At 37.0% G+C, this 27854-nt stretch overlaps 1 protein-coding gene across 1 annotated transcript in view; it reads left to right on the top strand.

Moving 5' to 3' along the window:
• Positions 1–27854, top strand: part of RNF17 (ring finger protein 17) — a 109871-nt gene that overhangs the window by 1954 nt on the left and 80063 nt on the right. Inside the window, exons 2-10 of the mRNA XM_024751247.1 lie at positions 763–857; positions 5505–5596; positions 8318–8429; positions 9571–9651; positions 11009–11109; positions 20994–21165; positions 22394–22470; positions 22746–22820; positions 26825–27135. Coding sequence (XP_024607015.1) covers positions 763–857; positions 5505–5596; positions 8318–8429; positions 9571–9651; positions 11009–11109; positions 20994–21165; positions 22394–22470; positions 22746–22820; positions 26825–27135 — 1116 coding nt within the window. The remainder of the gene's footprint in view (positions 1–762; positions 858–5504; positions 5597–8317; positions 8430–9570; positions 9652–11008; positions 11110–20993; positions 21166–22393; positions 22471–22745; positions 22821–26824; positions 27136–27854) is intronic.

The following is a 27854-nucleotide window of genomic DNA, read 5'->3' on the forward strand; positions in this document are numbered from 1 at the left end:
GGCATGTGGGATCTTCCCGGACCAGGGCTCGAACCCGTGTCTCCAGCATTGGCAGGCGGATTCTTAATCAGTGTGCTACCAGAGAAGTCCCTATACCCTTTTTCTTAGATTGCACATGTAAGCAATATCATATGATATTTGTCTTTCTGTGTCTGACTTAACTTCACTCAGTATGACAATCTCTAGGTCCATCCATGTTGCTGCAAATGGCATTATTTTGTTCAAGAGAGGGGTTTTGCCAGTTTCTCATGTCGGCCCTCACTGTCCCCTTCACAGGATGGGAAATATAAATTAGCAGAGGGAAGTATGATCAGGTAGAAAGAACATTAGACTTGGAAACAGAACTAGGTTGGAGTCTGGATTATACCATTTACCCCAGATCACCAAAATGTTTATCCATCTCTAGGTTGAATAAATATTCCCAGCCTACTTAGCTGGGGATTTACAATGTCAAAATGAAGTACCTCAGAGCACTTTATATGATTATAAGAGATGGCAGATTCAAAGTATTATAGGTACCAAAGAACTGTATAAAGAAAGGCAAACAATACTACATAGCTCTGCCTGTTTTTTCTTCTGATTTTTCTCCCTCCTTCTGAGTTGTATTGTTTCTCCTGAATTTTGTTTAATCATCCATTTCTAACTAAACTAGATATCTTTTCCTATACAAGAGAGTTCCCTTTAATTTTCTCCCCTGATTATACTGAATATTCGATGTTGACAAACTGAAAAGTTTAATTCACAATAGAATTTCATCAATAGGTCACCACCATGAACTTCAATGTGGACATGCTTTTTGTGAACTGTGCTTGTTAATAACTGAAGAATACAGCACAATTACATGCCCTGATTGTGAGGTAAGTTTTATTGTCTTTCACACTGAATGCATTACAGCCTAATGTTAAAGGTAAAAATGTTAAAGAAATAAAACATATTTCTGGTTAGGAACTAGAAACTTGCATTTTTGCTGCTGAGTCTTTTAAGTAAAGAAACCTAGTAAAAGGTAAAGCTTTTCACATCCATTTTATAATTGTTCAAAGAGATCAAGAAGAATGCAAGGTTAAGGTCATAAACTTATTAGCCTACATATTTTGACTCTGGAGATTTCTGTGGAATATTTCCTTTTTTAATTTATTTTTATTTTAATGAAGTATATTCCTTTCAAATCTCTACACCCCCTGCCCTTTTTTGGGGCCGCGCAGCGAGCGGGATCTTAGTTCCCTGACCAGGGATCAAACCTGCGACCCCTGCAGTGGAAGTGCAGAGTCTTAACCACTGGACGGCCAGGGAAGTCCCCAAATCTCTACTCCCCTTTTCCACACCAGTACCATGCAAGCAAATTGTGAATTTCCCCCGACTCTCAACCTTTGCATGTCATCAAATTTACATTTGTGGAGATGTGTAAAAAAACAAAAACGAAACAGAAGGCAAACAACGGCCTAAAGTTAATGTTAACTTCAGAAGTGCTAAAAATAGTACAGTTGCACTAAAATCTGTGCGCCCGTAATAATGAGAACAAATTAAGGATTTAAAATAAAATTTACTGACCATTCTTTGCATTTACTACAAATATAAATGTTGCTCAGTTTATATAGTATGTTCCTGGAAAGTTGTCTTAATCTCTAAATTCATAGTGTTCCACTTGAGAGATCAGAGTTTGGGGATTTGTATCCATTGTTTTCTGTGGCAGACAATTAACATAGAGGCAGAAGACCTGGAATGCAGTCCTAGTTCTGACACCTTAAGGCTGAGTTTCCTTATTTGTGAGATGGAAATAATACCTGCTTTTTTTATCTCATAGGATTGTAAGAGTCAAATCTGAATTATGTGAAAGTTCTCTACAAGCTTTAACATAAGTGTAGTCGACCCTTGATTATTTAGGTGTGGATTAACTGGTTTGCAGGTTAAACGTGATAAAAAAATATATAATAATATGTATATAAACATAAATGTATAATTTGTGAAAGTTTCAATTATAGCATAAACATTTACATATAAGAAAACATCTGTTTTGGAATTACATACTTCACAAATCATGGCCTTTATTGTGGGAAATTCCTGTCCCCTTTCCCTTTTTTTTTTGACAGTCAGTTCCTCAGATGTGGCTAGCTACATAGTTAAGGCAAAGGGGAACTTAGCTCCTGTGGTTGAAATGGAGTATCCCTGACACATTGAATCTTATGGTGGGTAAAGAGTGTGAAGGGAAAAGGAAGAGGCAGAACTGTCTCTGCTCATATCCATCCTGTTCTGATATTCAAAAAACAGCAAGTTTATTAGAACGGTAACCTCTTGCCTTTTGTGGCAAATGACTTTGTGTTTAATGGTCTCTTAAATCACTATACTTGTATTATTTTTAGTGTTTTGGGTAACATCTAATGAAGTGTTTATAGTGTATTTACAAATATTGGTTTTTGATTTTAGGGTTGTAACAAATCTATTTTGTATCATTTGACTAGCTCCGACTCTCACTTTGGGGGATATGTGATCTGTCCCATCCTTCCTTCCTTTTCCCCTGTGCTGAGTCCTTCAAGAAACCATCCTGAAATTGTTACCACTCTTTTATTAGTTTTTAAAGTTTAGATTTTTCCTGATAATCTTATATTTGGAATAAGAGATAATGGAAGAATCAAGTCTAAATTAGTGAAAAGTCTGAATTTATAGACTATTTCAGGATTGAAGTTTATTATTTTTAAATAATGTACATTGCTCTAAAAAGTAAGATTTAGGTACCTATATTCACATTAGACATATTTATAATTTATCTTTAATGTTGAAGGCCTAGGTAGTGCTGATTATTTCAAGCTTAAGCCTAAAATGATTCCATTCAGGGTTAATGGGTATACTTGTGTTCTTATTTTTGAGTTTGGGTGAATATGAATTTATCTCCCAGTCTTTATCTTTTATACGTGTATGTTTTGTTTTATAGCATCCCTTCTGCTTTTGATTGATATTAATGGTTAATAATAACCATTCTATAATTACATACAGCAATATGGCAGGTTTTGTTCAAGGATAGGATCATACTTAGGTACCATTCCAAAAATACTGGCATTTTATTGATAATTTAGACCTGAGTCCAAAAGTATATTGGGCCATGAGGAAATGATAATTTATCCAATCAATAGGTAATTAATATATATTAAAATCCCATGTGGATTGGAAATGTTAATAACATGCAAATTGAAAATGTAAAATAGAAGAGACTATAGATAATTGTGTAATCTTGGATGGCGAAGCCTTGTTAAATATATCACTGAAGTCAGAAACCATAGAAGAAATGCCGTTTAAATTTGACCGCATTTTTTCATTTACAAGTAGAAAAAAACAACCAAGCGAAAACACCACCATAAATAAAACTTAAGTGACAAGCTGTGCTAGGGGAACGGGGAGAAAATCTTTATTATATATATTAGAAGTTAAGACTCTTTACACAATTTTAACTGAAATCTTTTAAATCAGTTGTATTTAATATTTTCTTAAATTTCCTGGGAGAAATGTTCTGCATCAAATCTACTGGTAGTAACATTAACTTCTTAACTATGAAATGACCAGCCAAAGGGGCATAAATGAGTAGGTGGATAGAAATTATTAAGGTTTTAGCCCCCAATTTTGGGGTGTGTGCCTAAAAATAACATTTGATCCAATGTGATGTTTTTAAAGTAATGCTTTTCTCCTAATTATCTAATAATAGATAACTGTCTTTGGTATGTTATACTTGAAACCTTGCTAGGACATCCTCTTCCCACCAAAGACACATATGTATTTACATGGGAGACTATAACATTTAGTAGTCTGCTTTATATCTCTCAGCATTAACCTATCCTCATGAGCGTCTCCTACGTTACTTTTTTTTTTTTTTTTTTTTTGGCGGTATGTGGGCCTCTCACTGTTGTGGCCTCTCCCGTTGCAGAGCACAGGCTCCGGACGCGCAGGCTCAGCGGCCATGGCTCACGGGCCTAGCCGCTCCACGGCATGTGGGATCTTCCCGGACCGGGGCACGAAGCTGCGTCCCCTGCATTGGCAGGCAGACTCTCAACCACTGTGCCACCGGGGAAGCCCTCCTACGTTACTTTTAATGGCTGCATGATAAACCCTGGTACATAAGTGCTGTAATATCTCTTTATCAAAAACACTTAGGTGGTTTTCAAATTCTTTCACTATATTTTTGCATAATTCCTCAAACCCACTCCCACCAAAAAAAAATCCCATCAGCAGGTTCTGTTAATCTCTGTGTCTTAAAAAAAAAAAAAAATCGGTGTTTGTCACATTTTAAAAAACATATTTGGCAATTTAATGGGCAAAAAATTGGGTATCTGCTTGTTTTAAATTGCAAATCCCTGATTGCTAGGGAAATTGAGCAATTTTTCATATGTTGACTTCTCAGCTCTTCTGGGAGGATCTTTAACAGATCCTTCCAGGTCCTTTCCATATTTTCCTTTTGAATTGTCTTTTTCCTAACTTGTAAGAATACTTCATGTGATAGAAATATTAACACTTCGTTCTGTGTATTTTAACTATTGATATTTTCTCCCAATTTTTCACTTTTAGTTTTATTACATTTAACCATTCAGAAATGTTTCCTTTTTCAGTTGTTTTTTCCCCCTTCCTTCATGGCTTCTAAGTTTTCTTTGATTAGGCAGACTTTTCATCTCAGAGTTATACATATTTATTTTTTTCAATACTTATATAAGTATTGAAGTATAAGTATTTTTAAAAGGCGCATATTAAATCTCTTTCTGTTTTATATGATGTAAGGTGGGTATGTAACTTTCTTCTTCAGAATGATTAGCTGGCTTTCCCACATGATTTATTGAATAATGCTTCGTCTATTTAATGGAAATGCCATTTATAGGCTGTATGAAGTTCCCTGTATATGAGGATCTGTTTCAGGGCTTTGTTCTGTCCATTTACAGTTGACCCTTAGACAAGTCAGGTTTGAACTGTGTAGGTCCATTTATACCTGGTATGTTAAAATTTTTGTAATTTTTACACATTATATTTTCCATATGAACTTTAGGATTATATTAATTTTATATTAGATGTGTTTTAGGGTATTAAATCTTTGTCTTCAGGAACCTAACATAATTTTCCATTTATTCAGTTTTTGTTCTATGATACCCAGTAAGTTTTTTTGGTTTTCTTTTCTTAGGGCTTATATTTTTCTTATTAAAGTTATCCCCAAGTATTTTAGAGTTTTGAACATACCTTAAGATAGCATTGTAAAATTTTTACAGTAAATTTTTAAAGTAATGTTCCAAGTATTTCCTTTATAAGTGTGGTGTTTTAGTTAATGTTCTGTTTAATTAATAGCTGTCAAATTACTGATTTCCTCAAAAATTAAAATAGGATAAAAATATCACATAAGTACAATTTTTCTTTGATTTAAAGAGGATTTAAGGATCTTTTCATTTATCTATGAATGGCTCACTAGTTTTTTGAATTCTGGATAAACAGAATTTATTGAATGACTTTCTGTTTTTTTGTTTTTAATCTTTTGTCGTAAGGTTGTTTCAACTATAAATACAAAACAAGAATACTGCCCAATAGATGGATGTATTAAAGAAGATTCTTTTATGGAAAAACTTCAGCCTAAAAAGTATGTTCCATGTGCACTTATTTTAGTATTTAAAGTTCAGTATGTTTCTGAAAGAGTTATTTTAGAATTATTGATTAAAGGTCATTCTTAGATTAATATTTCTAACCCATTGTTTACAGAGAGCTCTTTAAGTTTATAATTTGAGCTGTTAATGAATCCAGCTCCTAAAGAAGCAGCATTAGTTTGTCCTTATTTAAAGTGAGGCAAAAAAAAGAATGCAAGATTACCATTTTTACACTCTGTTTAATTGTTTTAGTCTCTTTTGCCTACCTTTAGCTCTTCCAGACTCTTTCCTGTTCTGTGGTTCTTTATTGCCTGTCCAAATAAAATCCAAAATCCTTTAGGCTAGCAGTCATGCTTTTCACATAACTGCTGCAGTTTCTCTGTCCAGATTTAAATGGGTGCTTAGAAACCAACAGAAGAGTTATTTCTTTGGGTACTAAAAGCACTTAGCTAAAGTCTGGCAACTGGTTTTTGATAGAACCAGCGGTAGCACTCAGGCTCATTGAATGCAGGTACTGCTCCCAGCTCTTCTATTTGTATTCCATCAGTCACTTCCTCCATAAGCTCTGAGTGGAGTGATTAGAATAAATCTTTAGGAATCTTTGTGGCTCTGTGTGAGTCATAACATATAGGAACACCTACATATCTAGCAGGTGACTTACTGTGTGAGGGAGACCGACTTTAAAAGGGCAGTAGAGATCGTGCACCCGCTCCATAGCAGGGAGCCCCTACTCAGCTCCAGCCAGTCACTGGAGCTGTGTGTTGAGACCATCCCAGTGGTCCCAGATTATCCTTTTCTTTTCCAAGACAAAATAGAAATCTGGACTTCTATGTGAAACTTCCTTACTTTTTAACCATCATGCAAGTCAAGTTTGATTGTACTTTTGTCTAGGTATGTGTAATGTCAAATACAGTTGCAAAGTAAAGTTTTACTTTCAGAAGTAGATGAATCTGTTTTAGGTACCCCATTTTTTTTCCAAATTGCCATTTTTTAATTAGTTCTCCATGTCGAGTGTACTTACGTTAGAAACCCCTATTTCCTAATTTCAGTAGAATTTGGTTTAAATAGTTACATATTTTAAAATAGAAGTATTCCTTGATACATGATGTATTTCTTTCCTGATTTGTCTTTAATATTTTGAAACAGGAATTGAATGATGGACTCCTTATGGCTAATGCATTGACATATGTTTTCAAGAACATGAATATCCACTTTTTAAAGTAATTGAATGTTTAAAAATTACCTAGTGTATTATTCTATGAGAGTAACATTTAATCATAATAAACTATTATAGGCTTATGATTAACTTATTCAGCAAACACTGAGTGCTTACTGTGTGCCAGCCAACATAGGGATATAAAGATAAAAATAGGCCGAAACTCTAGCATCTGTAGACAAGAAATGCAGCTTACTCTTCCGTTGAAATTAACTTGCCTAGTAAATTCATTACCTTTATGTACATAAGGCAGGCCTATAAGTACATTTTTTAATAGCTGGCATTTGTGTGTATAAATACTTTAATTGAGCTTAGGATAGTTCAATGATTACCAACATCTCTACCAAAAAATATCAGGGAAGGAGAGATGATTAGGAAATTAAAGCACAATTTATACTGTAAGCTGTTATTTTTTAGAAATTTGTAAAAAGTTGAATTCTTTTTTTTTTTTTTTTCCGGTATGTGGGCCTGTCACTGTTGTGGCCTCTCCCGTTGCGGAGCACAGGCTCCGGACGCACAGGCTCAGCGGCCATGGCTCACGGGCCCAGCTGCTCCGCGGCATGTGGGATCTTCCCGGACCGGGGCACGAACCCGTGTCCCCTGCATCGGCAGGCGGACTCTCAACCACTGCGCCACCACGGAAGCCCAAGAAGTTGAATTCTTGATTAAAATTGTTTTATGTGAAAGCGTATTTAGTCATGGTTTTCCTCTCTTTGCATATCATAGATAATTGAGAACCCACTGTAAGTGTTCTTGTAAGTCATCATAAGAATTTTTTTTTTTTTTTTTGCGGTACGTGGGCCTCTCACTGTTGTGGCCTCTCCCGTTGCAGAGCACAGGCTCCAGACGCGCAGGCTCAGCGGCCATGGCTCATGGGCCCAGCCGCTCCGCAGCACGTGGGATCTTCGCAGACCGGGGCACGTGCCCGTGTCCCCTGCATCGGCAGGCGAACTCTCAACCACTGCGCCACCAGGAAGGCCCTTCAACATTTTTTCAAACTTACTTTTCCCCTCTAATTAGCTGCTAAGTCTTACCAATTCTGCCCCCAACAGGGAAGTCCAGAATTATTTTTGATAGAGGGTAAAAATCAGAATAGAAGATTTAAAACATTATATAAATGTTGATACGAAGTGTTAACCACTGGACTGCCAGGGAAGTCCCACAAGTTTCTAAATTCTAAGTGTGATTTTCCAGTTGTTTTAATGACAGCTAAAAGGCCTAATGGCACTCGACCGCAGCACGTGGGATCTTCGCAGACCGGGGCACGTGCCCGTGTCCCCTGCATCGGCAGGCGAACTCTCAACCACTGCGCCACCAGGAAGGCCCTTCAACATTTTTTCAAACTTACTTTTCCCCTCTAATTAGCTGCTAAGTCTTACCAATTCTGCCCCCAACAGGGAAGTCCAGAATTATTTTTGATAGAGGGTAAAAATCAGAATAGAAGATTTAAAACATTATATAAATGTTGATATTTAAAATAATGTACTTGACATTTTTCCAGGATGAAGAATTGTTCTCAGGACTTTAAAAAGACTGCTGATCTACTAACTGTTGGTTTAGAACATTCAACCTCCACACACGGGACTGTTTTGAACCCATCAACTGTAATAGAGGTATGAAAAATGTAATTCATGAAGTGAGATGAGGCCAAACATTTTTACTTTTCTCTGGTAGCTTAACTTTCCTCTCCTCTCAAGGGTCGTATAATTATAGATTGTTTTGGAAGCTTAAAGGTAACAGAGGTAAACCTACACTCCTTGCATGAATCTCTTGTTTTATTCTAAACTATGTCTCAACAATTCTCTTTTCTTCCCAAGGCAGCCCATTCTACCTTTGACCAACTCTGTTAGTGCTCTTGATATTTACCTGTATGTAGCTGCTTCCCTTTGAACCTAGTTACTGAATTCAGATTCTGTGAAACTTGTGTAAAGTACAAGTTTCTAAATTCTTTTCTTTTTCAAGATTTTTTTTGATGTGGACCATTTTTAAAGTCTTTATTGAATTTGTTACAATATTGCTTCTGCTTTATGTTTTGGTTTTCTGGCTGCGAGGCATGTGAGATCTTAGCTCCCCGACCAGGGATCAAACCCACACCCCCTGCAGTGGAAGGCGAAGTGTTAACCACTGGACTGCCAGGGAAGTCCCACAAGTTTCTAAATTCTAAGTGTGATTTTCCAGTTGTTTTAATGACAGCTAAAAGGCCTAATGGCACTCGTTGACGATGATGTAATTGTTGTTGGAAGATTTGAATTGTACCAGTTACTACTCTTGATGACTTTAAATAATGTATTCTTTTAATTGAAGGTTAGAAACGCAAGAAACTCCAAAATGCAGTTGAATGGAGTATTAAGTTTTTTTGTTAAGGAGATCATTAGTGGGCTGGGAGAGGAGAGAGCACTATCTTCAGTGTTTAAATCTTAACGTAGCCTAATCATAATCTTGTTTTCTTAAAAACTATTACTTTTTACATGTATTTATTTATGGCTGCGATAAAATTTTCAGGTAGTTTTAAGTTGCAAAATGTTTATAGGACATAATCCCATTTATTCAAAAAGATAGCTAAAAAAAGAAATCCGGAATGCTATCACCAAAACTCTAAAATGTTCTTCGTTGCTTGTTTTCAGATTTCTGTAATTTGTCTATGTTGCTTTTGTAACCAAAACGGTAGCTTGATGTTTCTGCAACTAATACAGTATATCTAAGCATCTGTTTTTATATTTTGTATTTGTATGTGGTCCCCCTCCCCCTTCTTAGGAGACTGAAACTGTGGAAGAAATTGATGAAGCATTGAAGGTGGCAGGGAAAAATTTTGAACGATTAAGTATTGCTGTAAAAGTAAGCATTCTGAATGATCAAATTCTATCATAAATTAAGGCATGTTCTCTTTAAATGTGTATATTTAGATGTAACATCACTGAAGGTAGAGCTCAGCACTGAGTTATTAAGTATGATAACCTAATGAGAGAGAAACGTACAAAAGAATGGAAAACTCTCATGGCCTGCTAGGATTAGTCTCCTAGCATTGTTGTGCTAGCAGCCTACTGAAATTGGAGCTTTATTAAGGAACTCTCATTTCTGCTTGCTGTGAGCTGAATTTTGTCTTGGAAGCATTGCAGATCACCCTTCTAACATTGCTCATTATTTGGCTGTATACTGTTACACTGAGTCTTATGTTCTTTTCTTTCTTACCTCATCACCCAAGAGAGAGACTCCCTCATTTATTGACAAACAGCAAGCTCCTTGAACCTAGTAATGGCAAATTTACAACCAGGGCATTCAAAAAGTTATAGCTGATAATGAAATTTAAGACTTCAACAGATGAATTTGGGAGAGGGGTAAAAATTCAACCCATAACAGGTTCATGTCCTTCTCACATGCAAAATACATTCAGCACATCTCACACCCCCAAAATTCTTAACCTATTTCAGCATCAACTCTAAGTCCAAAATCTCATCTAAGTATCTTCTAAATCAGGTATGGGTGAGACTCAGGGTATGACTCATGCTGGGGCAAAATTCCTCTCCAATCTGAATGTGTGAAACTAATAAATTATCTCCTTCTAAAATACGTTGGTTGGGCAAGCAAAGGATAGACATTCCCATTCCAAAAAAGGAAAAATTAAAAGGAAAAAAAGAAAGATCTCAAGCAATGATTCTTTGTTTAAAAATATAAAGAAGGGCTTCCCTGGTGACGCAGTGGTTGGTAGTCCGCTTGCCGATGTTAGGGACGCAGGTTCATACCCTGGTCTGGGAGGATCCCACATGCCGCGGAGCGGCTGAACATGCCCCGGTACTGGGACCGCGGAGTCTTAACCAGTGGACTGCCAGGGAATTCCCTAATATTATATTTTAAGTTTTTATGAATTTAAGGAATCCTGCCAGAGAGAAACTCAGCTATCCAAAATGATCCATTTCCTGTACTGATTAAAAGTGATACGAAGTTTAGAAAACTTAGTGGATTTTCTAGGCCTTTTTGCTAATTTATCAGTACAGAGTGCTAACAAAGATGTGATCTTGTTGACAAGTACCAGGATGTAAAGTTTAACCTTGTGACTTATTTTTATTATCTGATCTCTTGTGTTGTTATTTTGAAAAGTCCAAAAAGTACCTTTTACTTTCAAAATTATGTTGAATAGTACAGTTCCTACAAAATAAAAATACCAAATTAGGTCTTTGTATTATGTTCTTCCCAGGTGCTCGAACACATATACAATCAAACAAAAGAGGAGACAGTCAGTCTTATAGAGGTTCTGGAGAAACAGTTTGATCAGCTTTTCACTTCTCTTGATTCCAGGTAATAAGTTAAAAATATAGACTCAGTGCAACTGAAGCTTTTAACATTAACTTGTCATTTTATTCCTTTGTATAGACTGAAGAAATGAGTAAATTTTAAACAAGTTTGGAAGGTAATGGGTGGTCCCTACAGGCTGATGTTTACAGCTTTAAAATGAAGAACTATTTATTTATTCATTTAGGCTATTTGTCTTCTGGTCCCAAGGCTGTTAAAATAAACAATTTCTTTCTTAAAGCGGTTAGCACGGAAAAATACTTTCCAATTCTGAATCCTGTTGTAGAATTCAGCGTACTTGGGAAAATGCAAACATACATTTTCATGTGGATAGTTCCATCACTTTTTTTCAGGTATTTGCATCAGAGCAAAGAATACTCCAGTGATTTTTCTAAACAAATACCATACTGTTACATATCCAGTCTTTTTGAAAAGTTGATATATGTGATCTCAAATAATCTTTAATCACACTTTGCATTTCAAGAGGCAGGCTCATAAAAGTTGTGATAAATATATTTAGAAATGGTACTTGCCTATTTGGCTCTTAGTTCTGTCTTTTAGTCTGATTAGGATGACTAGAACATATGCTCAACACTACGAATGTATCAGTTGATATTCTTTATTCCTCAATGCTGATGGTATGTCACATTTGGTATTTAATTATAACACTTAAGTGATAGGTCATGTGCATGCATTTAAAAAATACTTCTTAAAAGTAGTAAATACACAGAATGAAGTTTACCTTTTTAACCATTTAAAAATACAGTTTAGTGGTGGAGGGAGGGGTAAATTGGGAGCTTGAGATGAACATACACACACTGTATAAGATAGATAACCAACAAGAACCTACTGTATAGCACAGGGAACTGTACTAAATATTCTATGATAACCTTTTTGAGAAAAGAATCTAAAAAAGAATGAATATATGTATATGTATAACTGAGTCACTTTGCTGTATACCTGAAACTAACACAACACTGAGTATCGACTATACACCAATAAAATTAAAGTACAGTTTAGTGGCATATGGTAATTCTACGTTTAACTCTTTGAAGACTGCCAAACTACATTCTATGGTGGCCACACGTTACATTCCCACCAGCAGTGCACAAAGGTTCCAATTTCTCCACATCCTCACCAACATTTGTTTTTTTTTAAAAGATGAGCCATTTTCAGAATGTGAAGTGATGTCTCATTTTTGGATTTGACTTACATTTCCGTAATGACTGGTATTGTGGAGCACATCTTTTCATGTGCTTGTTAATTGACCACTTGTTTATTTTCTCTGGATAGGTATGTATTCCAGTTCTTTGCCCAATTTTGATTTGGATTATTTATTTTGTTGTGGTCGGAGTAGGAGTTCTTTATACGTTGTGGATGTTAGTCCTTTATCAGATACATCATTTTCAGATATTCTCTTTCTGTGTCTTACCTTTTGTTTGTGTTTTTTAAAAAAGGTTTTTATTGGAGTATAGTTGATTTACAATATTGAGTTAGTTTCAGGTGTACAGCAGAGTGATTCATTTACACATACATGTATTCTTTTTCAGATTCTTTTCCATTATAGGTTATTACAAGATACTGAATAGGGTTCCCTGTGCTGTACAGTAGGTCCTTGTTGTTTATCTACTTTATATAGGGTAGTGTGTATCTGATAATCCCAGCCTCCTAATTTATCCCTCCCTCCCTTTCCCCTTTGGTACCATAAGATTGTTTTCTATGTCTATGAGTCTGTTTCTGTTTTGTAAGTAAGTTCATTTATATTATTTTTTAGATTCCACATAAAAGTGATATATGATATTTGTCTTTCTCTGACTTCACTAAGTATAATATTCTCTAGGTCCATCCACGTTGCTGCAAATGGCATTATTTCATGCTTCTTTATGGCTGAGTCGTATTCCATCATATACATATATCACATCTTCTTTGTCCATTCATCTGTTGGACACTTAGGTTGCTTCCATGTCTTGACTGTTGTAAATAGTGCTTCTGTGAACACTGAGGTGCATGTGTCTTTTTGAGTTAGATTTTTCGTCTTTTCCAGATATGTTCCCAGGAGTGGGATTGCTGGATCATATGGTAACTCTATTTTTAGGTTTTTTTTTTTTTTTTTTTTTTTTTTTTCTCGTGGGGTTCTTAATTTTTTGGGTCTCCCTTATGGGGCACGAACCCACGTCCGTTGCATCGGCAGGCTGACTCTCAACCACTGCACCACCAGGGAAGCCCCTATTTTTAGTTTTTTAAGGGACCTCCGTACTGTTCTTCATAGTGGCTGTATCAATTTCCATCCCCACCAATGGTGTAGGAGGGTTCCCTTTTCTCCACAGCCTCTCCAGCATTTATTATTTGTAGGCTTTTTGATGATGGCCATGCTGACCCATGTGAAGTGATACCTCATTGTAGTTTTGATTTGCATTTTTCTAATAATCAGTGATGTTGAGTATCTTTTCATATGCCTGTTGACCATCTGTATGACCGTCCTCTTTGGAGAAATGTCCATTTAGGTCTTTTGTCCATTTTTTGATTGGTTTTTTTTTTTAGATATTGAGCTGCTTGTATATTTTGGACATTAAGCCTCTGTTGATCACATCGTTTGCAAATATTTTCTCCCAGTCCGTAGGTTGTCTTTTGTTGTCTTGTTTATGGCTTCTTTTGCAGTGCAAAAGCTTGTAAATTTGATTAGGTCCTATTTGTTTATTTTTGCTTTTATTTCTTTTGCCTTGGGAGACTGACCTAAGAAAACACTGCTTCTGTGGCTTGTCTTTTCACTCTCTTGATAGCATTCTTTGATCCAAAAAAGTTTTTAATTGATAAAGTTCAGCTTATCTGTTTTTTCTTTTGTTGCCTGGGTTTTGATGTCATATGCAAGAAATCATTGCCAAATCTAACATCATGAAGCTTTCCCTGCCCTGTGTTTTCTTCTAAGAGTTTTAGCTCTTACATTTAGGTCTTTGAGTCATTTTAAGCTAATTTTTGTGTATAGTGTAAGGAAAGGGTCCAACTTATTCTTTCCCATGTGGATATCCAGTTTTCCCAGCACCATTTGTTGAAAAGACAGTCTTTTCTCCATTGAATGGTCTTGGCACTCTTGTCAAAACTCAGCTGAACCGTATATGTGAAGATTTATTTATGAGCTCTCTGTTCTGTTCCATTGGTCCATCTGTCTGTCCTTGTGGCAGTAGCACACTGTTTTAATGTGGCTTTGTAGCAAGTTTTGAAATCAGGATGTGTGAGCTCTCCAACTTTGTTCTTTTTCAAGGTTGTTTTGGAAGTTTAGGATCCCTTGAGATCTCATGTGACTTATAGGATGGGCTTTTCTATTCTACATGAAACATCATTGGGATTTTGATAGGGATGGCTTTGAATTGTAGATTGCTTTGGGTATTGACATCTTAACAATATTAAATCTTCTGGTTCATGAACATGGGAGATCTTTCCATTTTTTTTGTCTTCCTTAATTTCAGCAGTGTTGTGTAGTGTACAAGTCTGTTGCGTCCTCGGTTATGTTTATTCTTGAGTATATTCTTTTTATTCTGTTGTAAAATGAATTGTTAATTTCCTTTTCGGACTGTTCATTGTTAGTGTGTAGAAATGCATCTGATTTTTTGTTGTGTTCATTTTGCATCCTACATCTCTGCTGAATTCGTTTATTAGACCTACTAGTATTTTTGTGGCATCTTTACCTATAAGATCATGTCATCTGCAAAAAGAGATCATTTTCCAACTTCTTGTAAATTTGGATGGCTTTTATATCTTTCTTTTTTTTTGCCTATTTACTCTGGCTAGAACTGACAACGATATATTAAATAGCAATGGCAAAATCTCACATCCTTTTCTTGCTACCATTCTTAGAAGAAAAGCTGTCAGTCTATCATTGAATGTAATGTTAGCTGTGGGTTTTTCTTATATAGCCTTTATTATGTTGATGTCATTTCCCTCAATTCGTAATTTGAGTGTTTTTATCCTGAAAGGTGTTGAGAACGTCACATCCTTTTTCTCTATCATTTGAAAGGACCCTGTGGGGGGATTTTACTTGTTTCTGTTAATATGGTGTATAACATTAATTGATATTCATATATTGAAGCTTCCTTCATTCCAGGGAATAAATCCCACTTGACATGATGTGGTATTCTTTCACTATACTGCTGATTCAATTTAGTAGTATTTTATTGAGGATTTTGCATTAATATTTCTAAGAGACATTAATCTATAGTTTTCTTATAGTGTTTTCATGTGGCTTTGGTATGAGGGCAATGCTGGTCTCATAGAATAAGTTAGGAAATGTTTTCTCTGGCTCTTCAGATATTTGGAAGAGTTTGAGGAGGATTGGTGTTAATTCTTCATAAAATTTTTGGTGAAGCCATCTAGTCCAGGGCTTTTCTTTTTGGGGAAGCTTTTGATTACTGATTCAATCTTCTTACTTTTTTTTTGGTCTGCTCAGATTTTCTATTTCTTCATGATTCAGTGTTGATAGGTGGTGTGTTTCTAGGAATTCGTCCATTTCGTCTAGCTTATCCAATTTCTTGGCATACAGTTATTTACAGCACTGTTTTCAAATATTTTTTGTCTGTAAAATTGATCATCCTATGCCTACTTTATTTTTGAGTTTAGTAAGTTGGCTCTTCTCTTGTTTTCCTAGATAGTGTAGCTGAAAGTGGTCAATTTTGATCTTCTCAAAGAACCATCTTTTGGTTTCTTTGATTTTTCTCTATTTTATCCTATTTATATACTTATTTCCACTCTAATCTTACTACTCCTTCCTTCTGCTAGCTTTGGGCTTAAGTTTGTTCTTTTCTGGTTCCTAAGGTGTAAAGTTAGGTTGTTGGTTTGCCATGCCTTTTTTTAATGTGTTTACAGCTGTATATTTCTCTTTTAGCTCTGCTTTCACTGCATCCCATAAATTTTGATACTTTGTTTTTCCATTTTCCTTTGTCTCAAGATAGTCTCCTTGTGTTTTTCATTTTTCTTTGATCCATTTGTGTTTAGTAGTATGTTATTTAATTTCCACATATTTGTGAATTTTCCAGTTTCCTTCTATTATTGATTTCTAGTTTTATTCCATTGTGATCAGAAAAGATACTTTGTATACTTTCAGTCTTTTAAAATGTATTAAGAGTTCTTTTTTGCCCTAATATGTTGTCTAACATGGAGAGTGCTCCATGTATGCTTGAGGAAGATGTGTATTGTCTGTCATTGGGTGGAGTGGGTTTTTTTTGGTTTCTTTTTTCTTTTGCGGTACGTGGGCCTCTCACTGTTGTGGCCTCTCCTGTTGCGGAGCACAGGCTCCGGACGCGCAGGCTCAGCTGCCATGGCTCACGGGCCCAGCCGATCCGCGGCATGTGGGATCTTCCCAGACCAGGGCACGAACCCGAGTCCCCTGCATCGGCAGGTGGACTCTCAACCACTGCGCCATCAGGGAAGCCCTGGGTGGAGTGTTTGTATGTTAGGTCCAGTTGGTCTACAATGTTGTTTAAGTAGTCTGTTTCCTTACTGATATTCTGTATGGTTTTTCTGTCCACAGTTGGAAGTGTAGGATATTGAAGTCTCCACCTATACTTACAGAGCTCTCTCTTTCTCCTTTATTACATCAATGTTTGCATCATATATTTTGGGCCTCTGATGTTTGGTACATATGTATTTATAATTGTTTTATTGGTGAATTGACCCTTTTATCAGTCTATAATGTCCTTCTTTGTCTTGTAACGGTTTTTGACTTAGTGTCTATTTTGCCTGAAATTAGCATAGCCACCCTAGCTCTCTTTTGGTTACTATTTGCATAGAATATCTCTTTCCATCCATTCACTTTCAACCTATCTTTGTCTTTAGATCTAAAATGAGTCTCTTATAGACCTAACTATATGCTGTCATTAAAAAAAAACCCAGGCTTCTCTGGTGGTACTGTGGTTAACAATCCACCTGCCAATGCAGGAGACACTGGTTCGAGCCCTGGTCCGGGAGGATCCCACATGGTGTGGAGCAGCTAAGCCCATATACCACAACTACTGAGCCTGTGCTCTAGAGCCCACGAGCCACAACTGCTAAGCCTGCGTGCTGCAGATACTGAAGCCCGGGCCCCTAGAGCCCATGCTCTGCAACAAGAGAAGCCACGGTTATGAGAAGCCCGTGCACCACAACGAAGAGTAGCCCCCACTCACCACAACTAGAGAAAGTCCACGTACAGCAACAAAGAACCAACGCAGACGAAAATAAATTAAAAAAAAAAAAAAAAAAAACTCACTTTTCTTCCACTCTCTGCCTTTTAAAAATTTTTTTATTTTTATTTTTGGCTGCGTTGGGGCTTCGTTGCTGCACGTGGGCTTTCTCTAGTTGCGGTGAGCGGGGCTTATTCTTCTTTGTGGTGTGCAGGCTTCTATATATGTCTAATATCTTTTTTTGTCATTCATTTCCTCTATTACTACCTTCTTTTCTGTTTATTTGATTTTTTTTTGGTGGTGACACATTTTGATTCCCTTCTCATTTCTCTTTTGCATATTCTATAGTTAGTTTTTTTTGTGGTTTTCATGGGCATTACAAATAACATCCTCACATCTATTTTGAATTGAAGCCAGCACAACTGAATTGCATACAAAATCTCTACTTTACATTTCCACCCCTTCTTTATGTTTTGTTGTCACAGTTGCATCTTAATACATTGTGTATCCATTGACATAGCTTTATAGTCATTTTATGTATTTGTTCTTTAAATGCTGTGGAAAATATGGAGGAGTCATAAACCAAAATTACAATAATAATACATTTTGTATTTGCCCATGTATTTAGCTTCTCCAGAGATGTTGATCTCTTTCATTTTAACCTGAAGGATTCCCTTTTGCAAAAAACCCCGATCTGATTTAAAAATGGACAGAGGGACTGAATAGACATTTTTCCAACGAAGACATACACCTGGCCAATGGGTACCTGAAAAGGTGCTCAACGTCACTAATCATCAGGAAAATGCAAATGAAAACCACAATGAGATGTCATCTCATACCTGTTAATATGGCTATTCTTGAAAATACAGGAGATAACAAATGGTAGCAGAGATATGGAGAAATGCAAACCCTTGTGTATTGTTGTTGAGTATGTAAATTGGTGCAGCCACTATGGAAAACATATGGAGGTTCTTCAAAAAATTAAGAATCCACTAATTCTAATTCTGGGTATTTATTCGAAGAAAATAAACACACTAATTTGAAAAGATATATGCACCCCTGTGATCAATGCAGCATTATTTACAATAGCCAAGATAAGGAAACAACCTAAGAGTCCATCAATGGATGAATGTTTAAAGAAGATGTGGGGTGTGTGGGTGTGTGTACACACACACACACACATATATAGATGTCTTTGTATGCAATGGAATATCACACAGCCATTAAAAAGAAGGGAATCCTGTCAGGCCCTAGATGCGGAGGACAGATGGGTGGCTGCTAGAGGTGGAGACAGGGGTGAGTGAGGGGGGTGAAAGGAGGCAGGAGGTGCCGCCTCCCAGTTACAAAATAAGTGTGTCGTGAGGGTGCGGCGCAGAGTGTGCGGCCGCAGTTACTAGCATGGTGTCACGTATTTGAGAGCCACTAAGAGAGCAGGTCTTGAACGTCCTTGTCACAAGAGAGAACTGTAACTGTGGTGGTGGATGGCAGCTGGACATTTTGCAGTATATGCACTTATAAGTTCATAATGCTGTACGCTGAAATTAGCACAATGTCATATGTCAACATACCTCAGTTTTTTAAAATAAACTTTTTTAAGTTAAAATTGTTTTGAAAAAGAGAATTGGGCGTTTGCAAAAACAGCCACCTCTCCCAGTCTTTGCAGACTGTTTGCCTGTGCAGCTGAGTTTTTGGATCAGCCTGGGTGAAGGCTTAAGGTACTTTGAGGTCTTCTCTGAACATGTATCTTGCATGAGTGTGGCTTGTTTGACTCCTTTGTATTCTTAGCTCTTTACAATGTCTTAATTTCCTAAAGCATCTCACCCCAGCTTCTCCTTTGAGCCTCAGGTGGGCTGTTGTGTGTCTGTATCTGTGGTCTCTGTTGCCAGAGCACCTGTAGCTGTTAGTCTCTCTGCAGCTTTCCCAGCCCACTTTCTCTTGCTGCCTGAGTTCCACATTAGGTAAAACAGCTCTTCAGGCAGCCGCCCAGACAAATGAGGACGTTGCGAATAAGGTTTGCTGCGGCCCCTTCGGAGGGAAAGTGTTGGGAACTGCGCTGCTGTCTCCAGACCAGGACTGCACCACGCTGAGCAGGGGTCTGGGCAAGGTCAAGAAATGAAATTTCCTACTGATTTGACTGTGGGTTTCTCTCAGTTGCACATCTGCTTCATTGCTGTATACCTTTGTCCACTTCCCAGAGTCCTATAAGATTGTTTTAACCAGTCTTTGGCTCTCATTTGAAATCTCCATTGGGGAACGAGGGCTTAGAGTTTCCTAGTCTGCCATTTTGCTGACATCACTCCCTGGGCATGATATTTTTAGGAATCATCTGGAACTTATCAAAATGACCAATTATCCCCTAAAAAAAATGATTTTCATAAAGCATATATATAATTACTAAAAGTTTTTTGGAATACTTCTTCACCTTCAGAGCCTTGTCACATTCTTATTACTCTTCAGTGTGGCAAACGTTCCTTTTTTGAGGCCAGATTTGATTTTGAGGAAATCGTTTTATTTATTTGATGAATAAGCAAGTTAGACACTATAATTTTTGGTCAAAATATCTTAATTTCCATAATAATTAATTCCACTGTAGACAAAAATTTTTGAGAAGTGAGGCACAAATAATGAAGAAATAACTGTGAGCTTCGTAAGTGATTACTTTGAAGATTATAGTTCATCGCTACCTAAGTTTTGGTTTGGTGAAGTCTATTTTAAAGTCTCATTATTTTTTATATAAATTTATTTATTTTAAATTTTTGGCTGTGTTGGGTCTTCATTGTTCCGCACGGGCGTTCTCCAGTTGTGGCGAGCGGGGGCTACTCTTCATTGCGGTGCGCACGGCATGCAGGATCTTCCCGGACCAGGGCATGAACCCGTGTCCCCTGCATCAGCAGGCGGACTCTGGACCACTGTGCCACCAGGGAAGCCTGGCAGGCGTATTCTTAACCACTCTGCCACCAGGGAAGTCCTGAAGTCTCATTTTAAATTCATGTAATATGTATCTGCTTATGAAATTCTAAAATGTCTAGGTAGGTCCTTGTGAGAAATGAGTACAGATATGTCTTTGTAATGGCACAAGTGACTGCAAGAGAGCCAGGATTTCTCTCTTACTTTTAAAAGTGATAGAATCGTCTAGTGTCTGTCATACCTCTGCAGTTCTATGACAGCTGTATCTGTGACATGATAATTGTATCCTACAAAATTTACCTTTTTTCTAGTTATACGTACATAGCTTTCAACTATAATAGATTTCTGGGCTTCCCTGGTGACACAGTGGTTAAAAATCCTCCTGCCAATGCAGGGGACACGGGTTCGAGCCCTGGTCCGGGAAGATCCCACATGCCGCAGAGCAACTAAGCCCGTGTGCCACAACTACTGAGGCTGCACTCTAGAGCCCATGAGCCACAACTACTGAAGCCCATCCACCTAGAGCCCATGCTCCGCAACAAGAGAAGCCACCACAGTGAGAAGCCTGTGCACTGCAACGAAGAGTAGCCCCCGCTCACCACAACTAGAGAAAGCCCGCGCACAGCAATGAAGACCCAACGCAGCCAAAAATTAATTAATTAATTAAAAAAAAACTATAATAGATTTCAGTTCAGTTGAATGCCTCATTAACCATGTTATTTAAGTTCATTAAGTAGTGAATTTACCTTTTCAATACTGCTGAGTTACTTTAAATTTACTTTCATAAAAATGTTTATGAAATACTGAAAAATAACTTTATCTTAAATGAAGGAAAAAGAACCTGTGTGAAGAGGTAGTAAGAAATACGGATGATTACTTATCAAATATAATAACGGCTAAAAGATATATTGAAGTGAAAAAAAATGATTTGGATGCAGCTATGAAGATAGCAAGAGAATTAAAATCCACACCTGCTCTAAGAATATACTGTGACCTGAATCAGGTAGTTTTAACAATTCATAATGTGAATTATTTCTGTGGTGGCTTATATTACCTACTTTGGAATATAATATTTAAGACTTAACAAGAAGAATTTATTTTTCAGATTATCCTAATTTGTATTGGCATCAATTTAGAATTCTTAGGTGTTTGAATTCTAAGATAAACATTAATAAACTTGTTTGGCCTTTTATTATTACTTACCACTTAGGGAAATGGTGCAATAAAGTCTTTATAACACACAGTCTGAGAACAAGTAGGATGACATTGAGTCGAAAGTTGTTTCTAGGACAGTTGAGTAAAAAATGAGGACAAGTAAGAGTAGCAAAGTAAATAGGACTATTTTTTTTTTATAAACAGTTAGGTATGACTGTCAACTCTTATTAAGATGCCATTTAGGTTTTTAGACCTTATCAAGATGCCATTTAGGTTTTTCTCCCAGCCCCCAGCTGTGCACCTCAGGAGACAAGGTGATTCAACTCTGCCCTGTCATCTAAACATGTGCCTAGAATTAGGCAGCAGTAGAAACATGTTTCTTATGGGATCGTTTGGCAGGATGGGGTTAACCATTGATCCTCTTTGCTGATTTCTGTCTTGCTCCCTTGGGGTGTAGATCCTACTCTGTTGTCTTTGAATCTTCAGGGCCTCATTACCCATAGATGATCAGATATTTGGATTGAACTGAAATATAAAATAGAAGCCATTGGTTTACCTGCCTCCAGAGTCTTGAACTTTGAAGGAGAAGAGTTTGCCACCATCTTACTTGACCGGGCCTCCCTCCAGCTGTAGTTCTAAGAATAGTTATAGTTCCTGTGTATTACATGTGAGGCATTAGGAGGTGAAAAAAAGTAAAATTTGGTCTTTACCCTAGTTAGCTGCATTAGGAAGATGGGGAAAAAAAAAAAAAGAGAAACGTTTGAGGACAGCAGTGCAGGTGCAGAATGAATCTGATCAGAATTTTCCCTGATCATGTAGCTGTATCCCATTTATTAACTAGTGTCTTTTGTTATCTGTTAATACAAATCTTCAAAAGATTTTAGATTTCTTTTGGGGAAAAATTCATAAACTCTTATTTGCATCCCTCCCTTTGCTTGCCTAAAATCAAACCCTGAGCACATTAATTAGTGAAAATACCTAAAGGGTATAGTTTTTTTTCTAAAATCTTACTCTGTTTCAACAGTATTTATAACAAAGCAAAATGCACATGAGTGATACTTCTCTTTTGATTTTAGATTATCTGGACTTTGAAATTAACATTTGAGAGCGAATTGTCACAAGTCAGCTCTCTAAAACTAAGGAACTCTCCCAAGTAAGTAAGTTATAATTCAGGAGAGCGTGGTAATTAAATATAAAAACGTATTAGGCTAGATTTATTAAAATAACAAGCAGTTATAAATTGAAAATTTGGGTCAAAAAATGTTTCCCAAACTAGCAACCAAATTAAAATAAGTGTAATTTGTGATAAATTAGAAAGCTATTTAAATGTTCTGTCTTTCAGAGTTTTTAATGTTAGCAACTAATTTTTATTAGGAAAAGTAATAAACTTGTATTAGAACATTTTTTATGCTAAGTATTTAATTTTAGGTTGAATATGAATTGCAGTGAGATCATCTGTATGTTCAACAATATGGGAAAGATTGAATTTGAGGATTCAACAAAGTAAGTATGAGAATGGCAATATGCTATTAGTGTCTGACATGGTGTAAGGGACAGAAATATTATTTGAGACAGAAAAATTGATGTTCAGTGTAATATTTATGATTCAAAATCTGAAAAATAATATAAAGGGCAAAATGGTTACTATCAGTTAAATTCCACATAAAATATTTAAGAATTAAAAGACCTAGAAGGGGTCAGTATTCAATGATATATATCAGAGTCATCTTTTTTAAAAATAAATTTATTTATTTATTTATTTTTGGCTGCGTTGGGTCTGCGTTGCTGTGTGCAGGCTTTCTCTAGTTGCGGCGAGTGGGGGCTACTCTTTGTTGCGGTGCGCGGGCTTCTCACTGCAGTCACTTCTCTTGTCACGGAGCACAGGCTCTAGGCACACGGGTTCAGTAGTTGCAGCATGTGGGCTCAGTAGTTGTGGCTCACGGTCTCTAGAGTGCAGGCTCAGTAGTTGTGGTGCAGAGGCTTAGTTGCTCTGCGGCATGTGGGATCTTCCCGGACCAGGGGTCGAAGTTAGTACCTTTTTGTCCCTGTACTTAACAAACATATTGCTGTTATCTTACACCTCATTTTGAGTTAATCTGTCGAATCCGCATTGGCAGGCGGATTCTTAACCACTGCGCCACCAAGGAAGTCCTCCGAGTCATCTTTGAGATTCATTCATTCAGCTAGCATTGAACACTGATGTTGTGCTAGGCACTAACACCCTAGATACTGAGATTTATGCAGAGAAGTTAAACTAAGTAGACAATGATACACATAAATAATAAAGTACATAATTGCTATGATAGTAGTTTGTGCAGAATTTAATGGAGATGCAAAGGAAGGAATGATCAGTTCTTTGAGATGTAACGGGTCTTGGAAAGAGGAGATTTTATTTTCCCTCATCCATGAAAAATGAGTAGCAGTTGGAAAGGAGGACAAAAGGGAGGCAGGCATCTTTGCAGAAAGAACTGTATGGGTAGTGAGATCACATACTACATTCAGCGACCTGCATGTATAATTCCATACGGCAGAGGATACATAGAGGCTGAATCCTAAAGACTTTGTTGTGTAGTGGTATTTGGACTTTATTTCTTAGACCTGTGCTATCCAATATGGTAGCTGCTAACCACGTGTGTTCATTTAAATTTAAGCGTAAATTAATTAAAACTAAATAAAATGAAAAATTCAGTTCTTTGGTTGCAGTAGCCACATTTCAGATGCTCAGTAGCCATATTTGGTTAGTGGCTGTCAGATAGTGCAGCACAGTTTCATTATTGCAGAAGGTTCTGTTGGACAGCACAGCTGTAAATAATAGAAAGCCACTAAAAGATTTTGAGCATGAAAGTAAAAATAATTAGGTTACACTTGTAGAAGATAACTCTAGTGACCATAGAGGGTTCTTTGGAAGAATATGAGGCCGGAGGCTGAAGGATGGGTTAGGCTGTTATATGAATAGTCTCAGCAAATGATGAGAAACCAAATGTAGGTAGTAGCACTAGAGAGGAACAGATAATGACAAATGCTGAATAGGGAAAAGTGGTGTAACTTAGTAACTGTTCGGGTGTGGGGAATGAGGAAAAGGGAAGCATCCTCAGTGATTTATAGGTCTGTATTTGGTGATGAATTGTGGTATTATTCACCAAGTTTGGAAATACAGGAAGAAAAGAAGTTGGGAGGGGGAAGATAGTGGGATATGTTGAGTTACTGTTGTTTACTAGGTATCTCGGGAGAACTGTCCAGAGGGAAGTGAGCTGTATGTGCTGAAACTTAACAGGAGGTTCTGAATTTCATTCTTGGTTTAGGAGTAGTCAGAATGTAAATGGTTTAGAAACCCCCAAAAGAAAATAAGTTTATTCAGTTGTAGGTGGTATGACTCCTAAGGAAATCGTCCCCCAACAAGCATCACGTTCATTATTCTGAGGAAATAATGAGGGTCCAGCCCACAGCCTTACAAGCTCAGAAACAGACATGAGCAGATCTTACTCTAAGCCAGGTAAACTCATGTAAGCCAAGTTCAGAAAACTGACATATAGTCAGAATGCCAGTTTATTAACTTAAGGGGCAAATATAATTGACACAGGGACTAGAATACTTATGTTGACATTCTTTTCCAATATCCAGACAGACACAAGAAGCCAAATCATCAGAAGTTGCTTTGTTGAGGTGTTTTCCGAATAAAGGGAATAAGGTTTATCGAATAGCTGAACAGTGTTGGTCCTGGACAGCCCGCTACATTCCTTTCCCCCCAGGGAAGACCTTGCCAGAGGCCTCAAGTACAGTCCTTTGGCTCAGCTCATCTTCCCCACATGTGGAGCCCTGGCCTCTGTTTGCCTCTGTGACTTGACTTTTTGCACTTTTCGTGGATGATCATCCTTTCCAGTCAGTACGTTCTTCTAGATATTTTCATAACTTGAATATGGTTACTATCAAATATTTTTAATACCAAAGGGTATATTGTCTCTTGAAGAGTCTGTATTGATCTTGCCTTGGTTTTAAATTTAACTCAGAAGTCTTTTAAATTTCTTCCTAGTTTTTAGGGAAAGTATCACTGTAGCCTGCCTCTGCTGATGATGGGTGGTAATTAAAGAATGGGTTTGCCCAGTGAGAGCAAGTATTGAAGTGCGTCAAGGACAGTGCCCTGGAAAAAATATTAAATTTTAAGACAGGGAAAGGGTAATCTGCAAAAAAAAACAAAACAAAACCAAGAAGGGGTAGGAGAGAGTGGTGTTCTACAACTAAGAGGAGAAGTCTGTGAGACAGGTTGGTTGACGGCATTAAATGTCTCAGTAAAGCCAGACAAGGGTTACTGTAAAAAGAAATGTTTTAGATTACAGAGTTGTCAACCTGTATGAATCCTCAGAAGTGTTTGGACCTTTAGTCAGTGTGTATTAAGAGACGGGTAAGTTAGGTCTGCTGAATCCAGTTGGCTTTTTAGGTTCTTATTTCTGATTTCATTTGGCTTTTTTTTTTCCCAAATTTATTATTTATGTTTGGCTGCGTTGGGTCTTCATTGCTGCACGTGGGCTTTCTCTAGTTGCGGCTACTCTTCGTTGCAGTGTGCGGGCTTCTCGTTGCAGTGGCTTCTCTTGTGGAGCACGGGCTCTATGCATGCAGACTTCAGTAGTGGTGGCTCGTGGGCTTAGTTGCTCCTTGGCTGTGGGATCTTCCCGGACCAGGGCTCGAACCTGTCTCCCCTGCATTGGCAGGCAGATTCGTAACCACTGCGCCACCAGGGACGTCCTCATTTGGCTTCTTAAATGGTGATCTGTGAAGAACCTAAATGTGTCATGGGTTAACGAAAATTAAAGCTTTTGAGAATCTCATTGTTTTGATAGAATATCTATACTTTTAGATTTGATAGCCCGTATCTGTGTGGATTTATGAAGGAGATAGAAAAAGTTGTAGAATAGTGGCTATTGAATAATCATATCCAAAGGATTCAGACTGATGGTGATTTTTGGCCTAGATGGAGGTTTCTAGTAATTTTCTCAGGATTGTACCTCTCACTGCTTCCTACACTTTATTTTTAAGCTAGTGAATTAAAAGAAGAAATAATCTTAGCATAGTTTAAAATCAAACACCTAAGCCAAATTAAAATTTGGATAATTGAAACTGAAAACCTATATCCACTGTCCTTTTAGGATCAGATCATTGTGATATGACTGTATATCAAGTTCTTTCTTCAGGTTCTCATTGATTTTACCTCTTGTTGACCTTTTAAAACCCTTGGGCTTGCTTGGGAATGGGCAGAAGTTTCGGGATAATGGAAATGTTCTAAAATTAGATTGTGGTTATGGTTACCAACTCGAAATTTAGTAAAAATTAATTGGATTTTATAGTGTGTAAATTATAACAATACAGCTGTTTAAAAAAATACCTGTGGGACACCTATACAACTTTAACTCTTTGTATGTGTCACAGTACTGTCATGTGGAAAGGGAATGGTTTTAAGGTGGTTATTAAAAAATTATGAAATGATTTAAAGTAGCCTCTGTATTTTTAAACAGATTTGATCCTCAAGAAAGTGAAATGGGACAGAATGTTCAAAAGAAATATAATCATAAAAAGGAATTTTCTTGTAGTGGTACATACCCATCACTAGAAAAGAAAAAGGTTGACATTTCTATCCAAACTAGTGAAGCCCGCCCACCAACTCCTTTGCAACGGGAAAGCAGTGATACGCATTTAGAAGCAAAACACTTCCCGCCACAGAGCAAGGTTGTTGCAGTAACCCCCTGTGAAACCCTTGCTGCTCTGCCTCAGGCGGGACCGAGCCCTGATGTGATCATCGAAGAAGTCATCGAAGAAGACCTGGAAAGTGAGTGAAAATAGAAAAACAAGGAAACAATATATTGTGTCTGGAATTAGAAGCGAAGTTAGTACCTTTTTGTCCCTGTACTTAACAAACATATTGCTGTTATCTTACACCTCATTCTGAGTTAATCTGTTGATTCCATGCCCCTACTTTCACATTTTCCAAAGTTAGGATAATTTTTAATGCAATAATATAGCTAAACTCTAATATTTGGTTTAATTAGGGTGTTTGACTTTTTAGTGTTCCACATACAAACCTCTATAAAAGATGAAAATACTATAAATAAATGACAACCATATTAGAAGCAGTCTGATGACTTTGTTCTTAAATTTAAGAACAGCATATCTTAAATCTTTGTTCTGAGATACAGTCCTTTATAAAATGAACAAGCATGAATGTAGTAGCATCTGTTAATAATGTTTGTGAACATTTAAATGTATCATAATTGTTTGATTAGATTTCCAATGTTGGTGTTCACCCCAATTCAAAATAAAGGACATGCTGTTTTCTCTCATTTCCACAATATTATTATTATCTCACATTATCTCAGTGAGTTAAGAGAACTATCAGGACTTGGCCTGCTGATACAAGGGGGTCTTGCCCTTCCAGTCTTTTGCCCATTCAAGTACAGCTTTTTAAACTGTATGTTAAGTATGTCATTGTCAGCATAATAAAACTAATAACAATTGCCTTTATTTTCTCTCCTGATGAAGCATGCTTCA

This window comes from Neophocaena asiaeorientalis, unplaced genomic scaffold (genome assembly GCF_003031525.2).
Source record: "Neophocaena asiaeorientalis asiaeorientalis breed wild unplaced genomic scaffold, Neophocaena_asiaeorientalis_V1.1 scaffold897, whole genome shotgun sequence".
NCBI classification, from domain to species: Eukaryota; Metazoa; Chordata; class Mammalia; order Artiodactyla; family Phocoenidae; genus Neophocaena; species Neophocaena asiaeorientalis.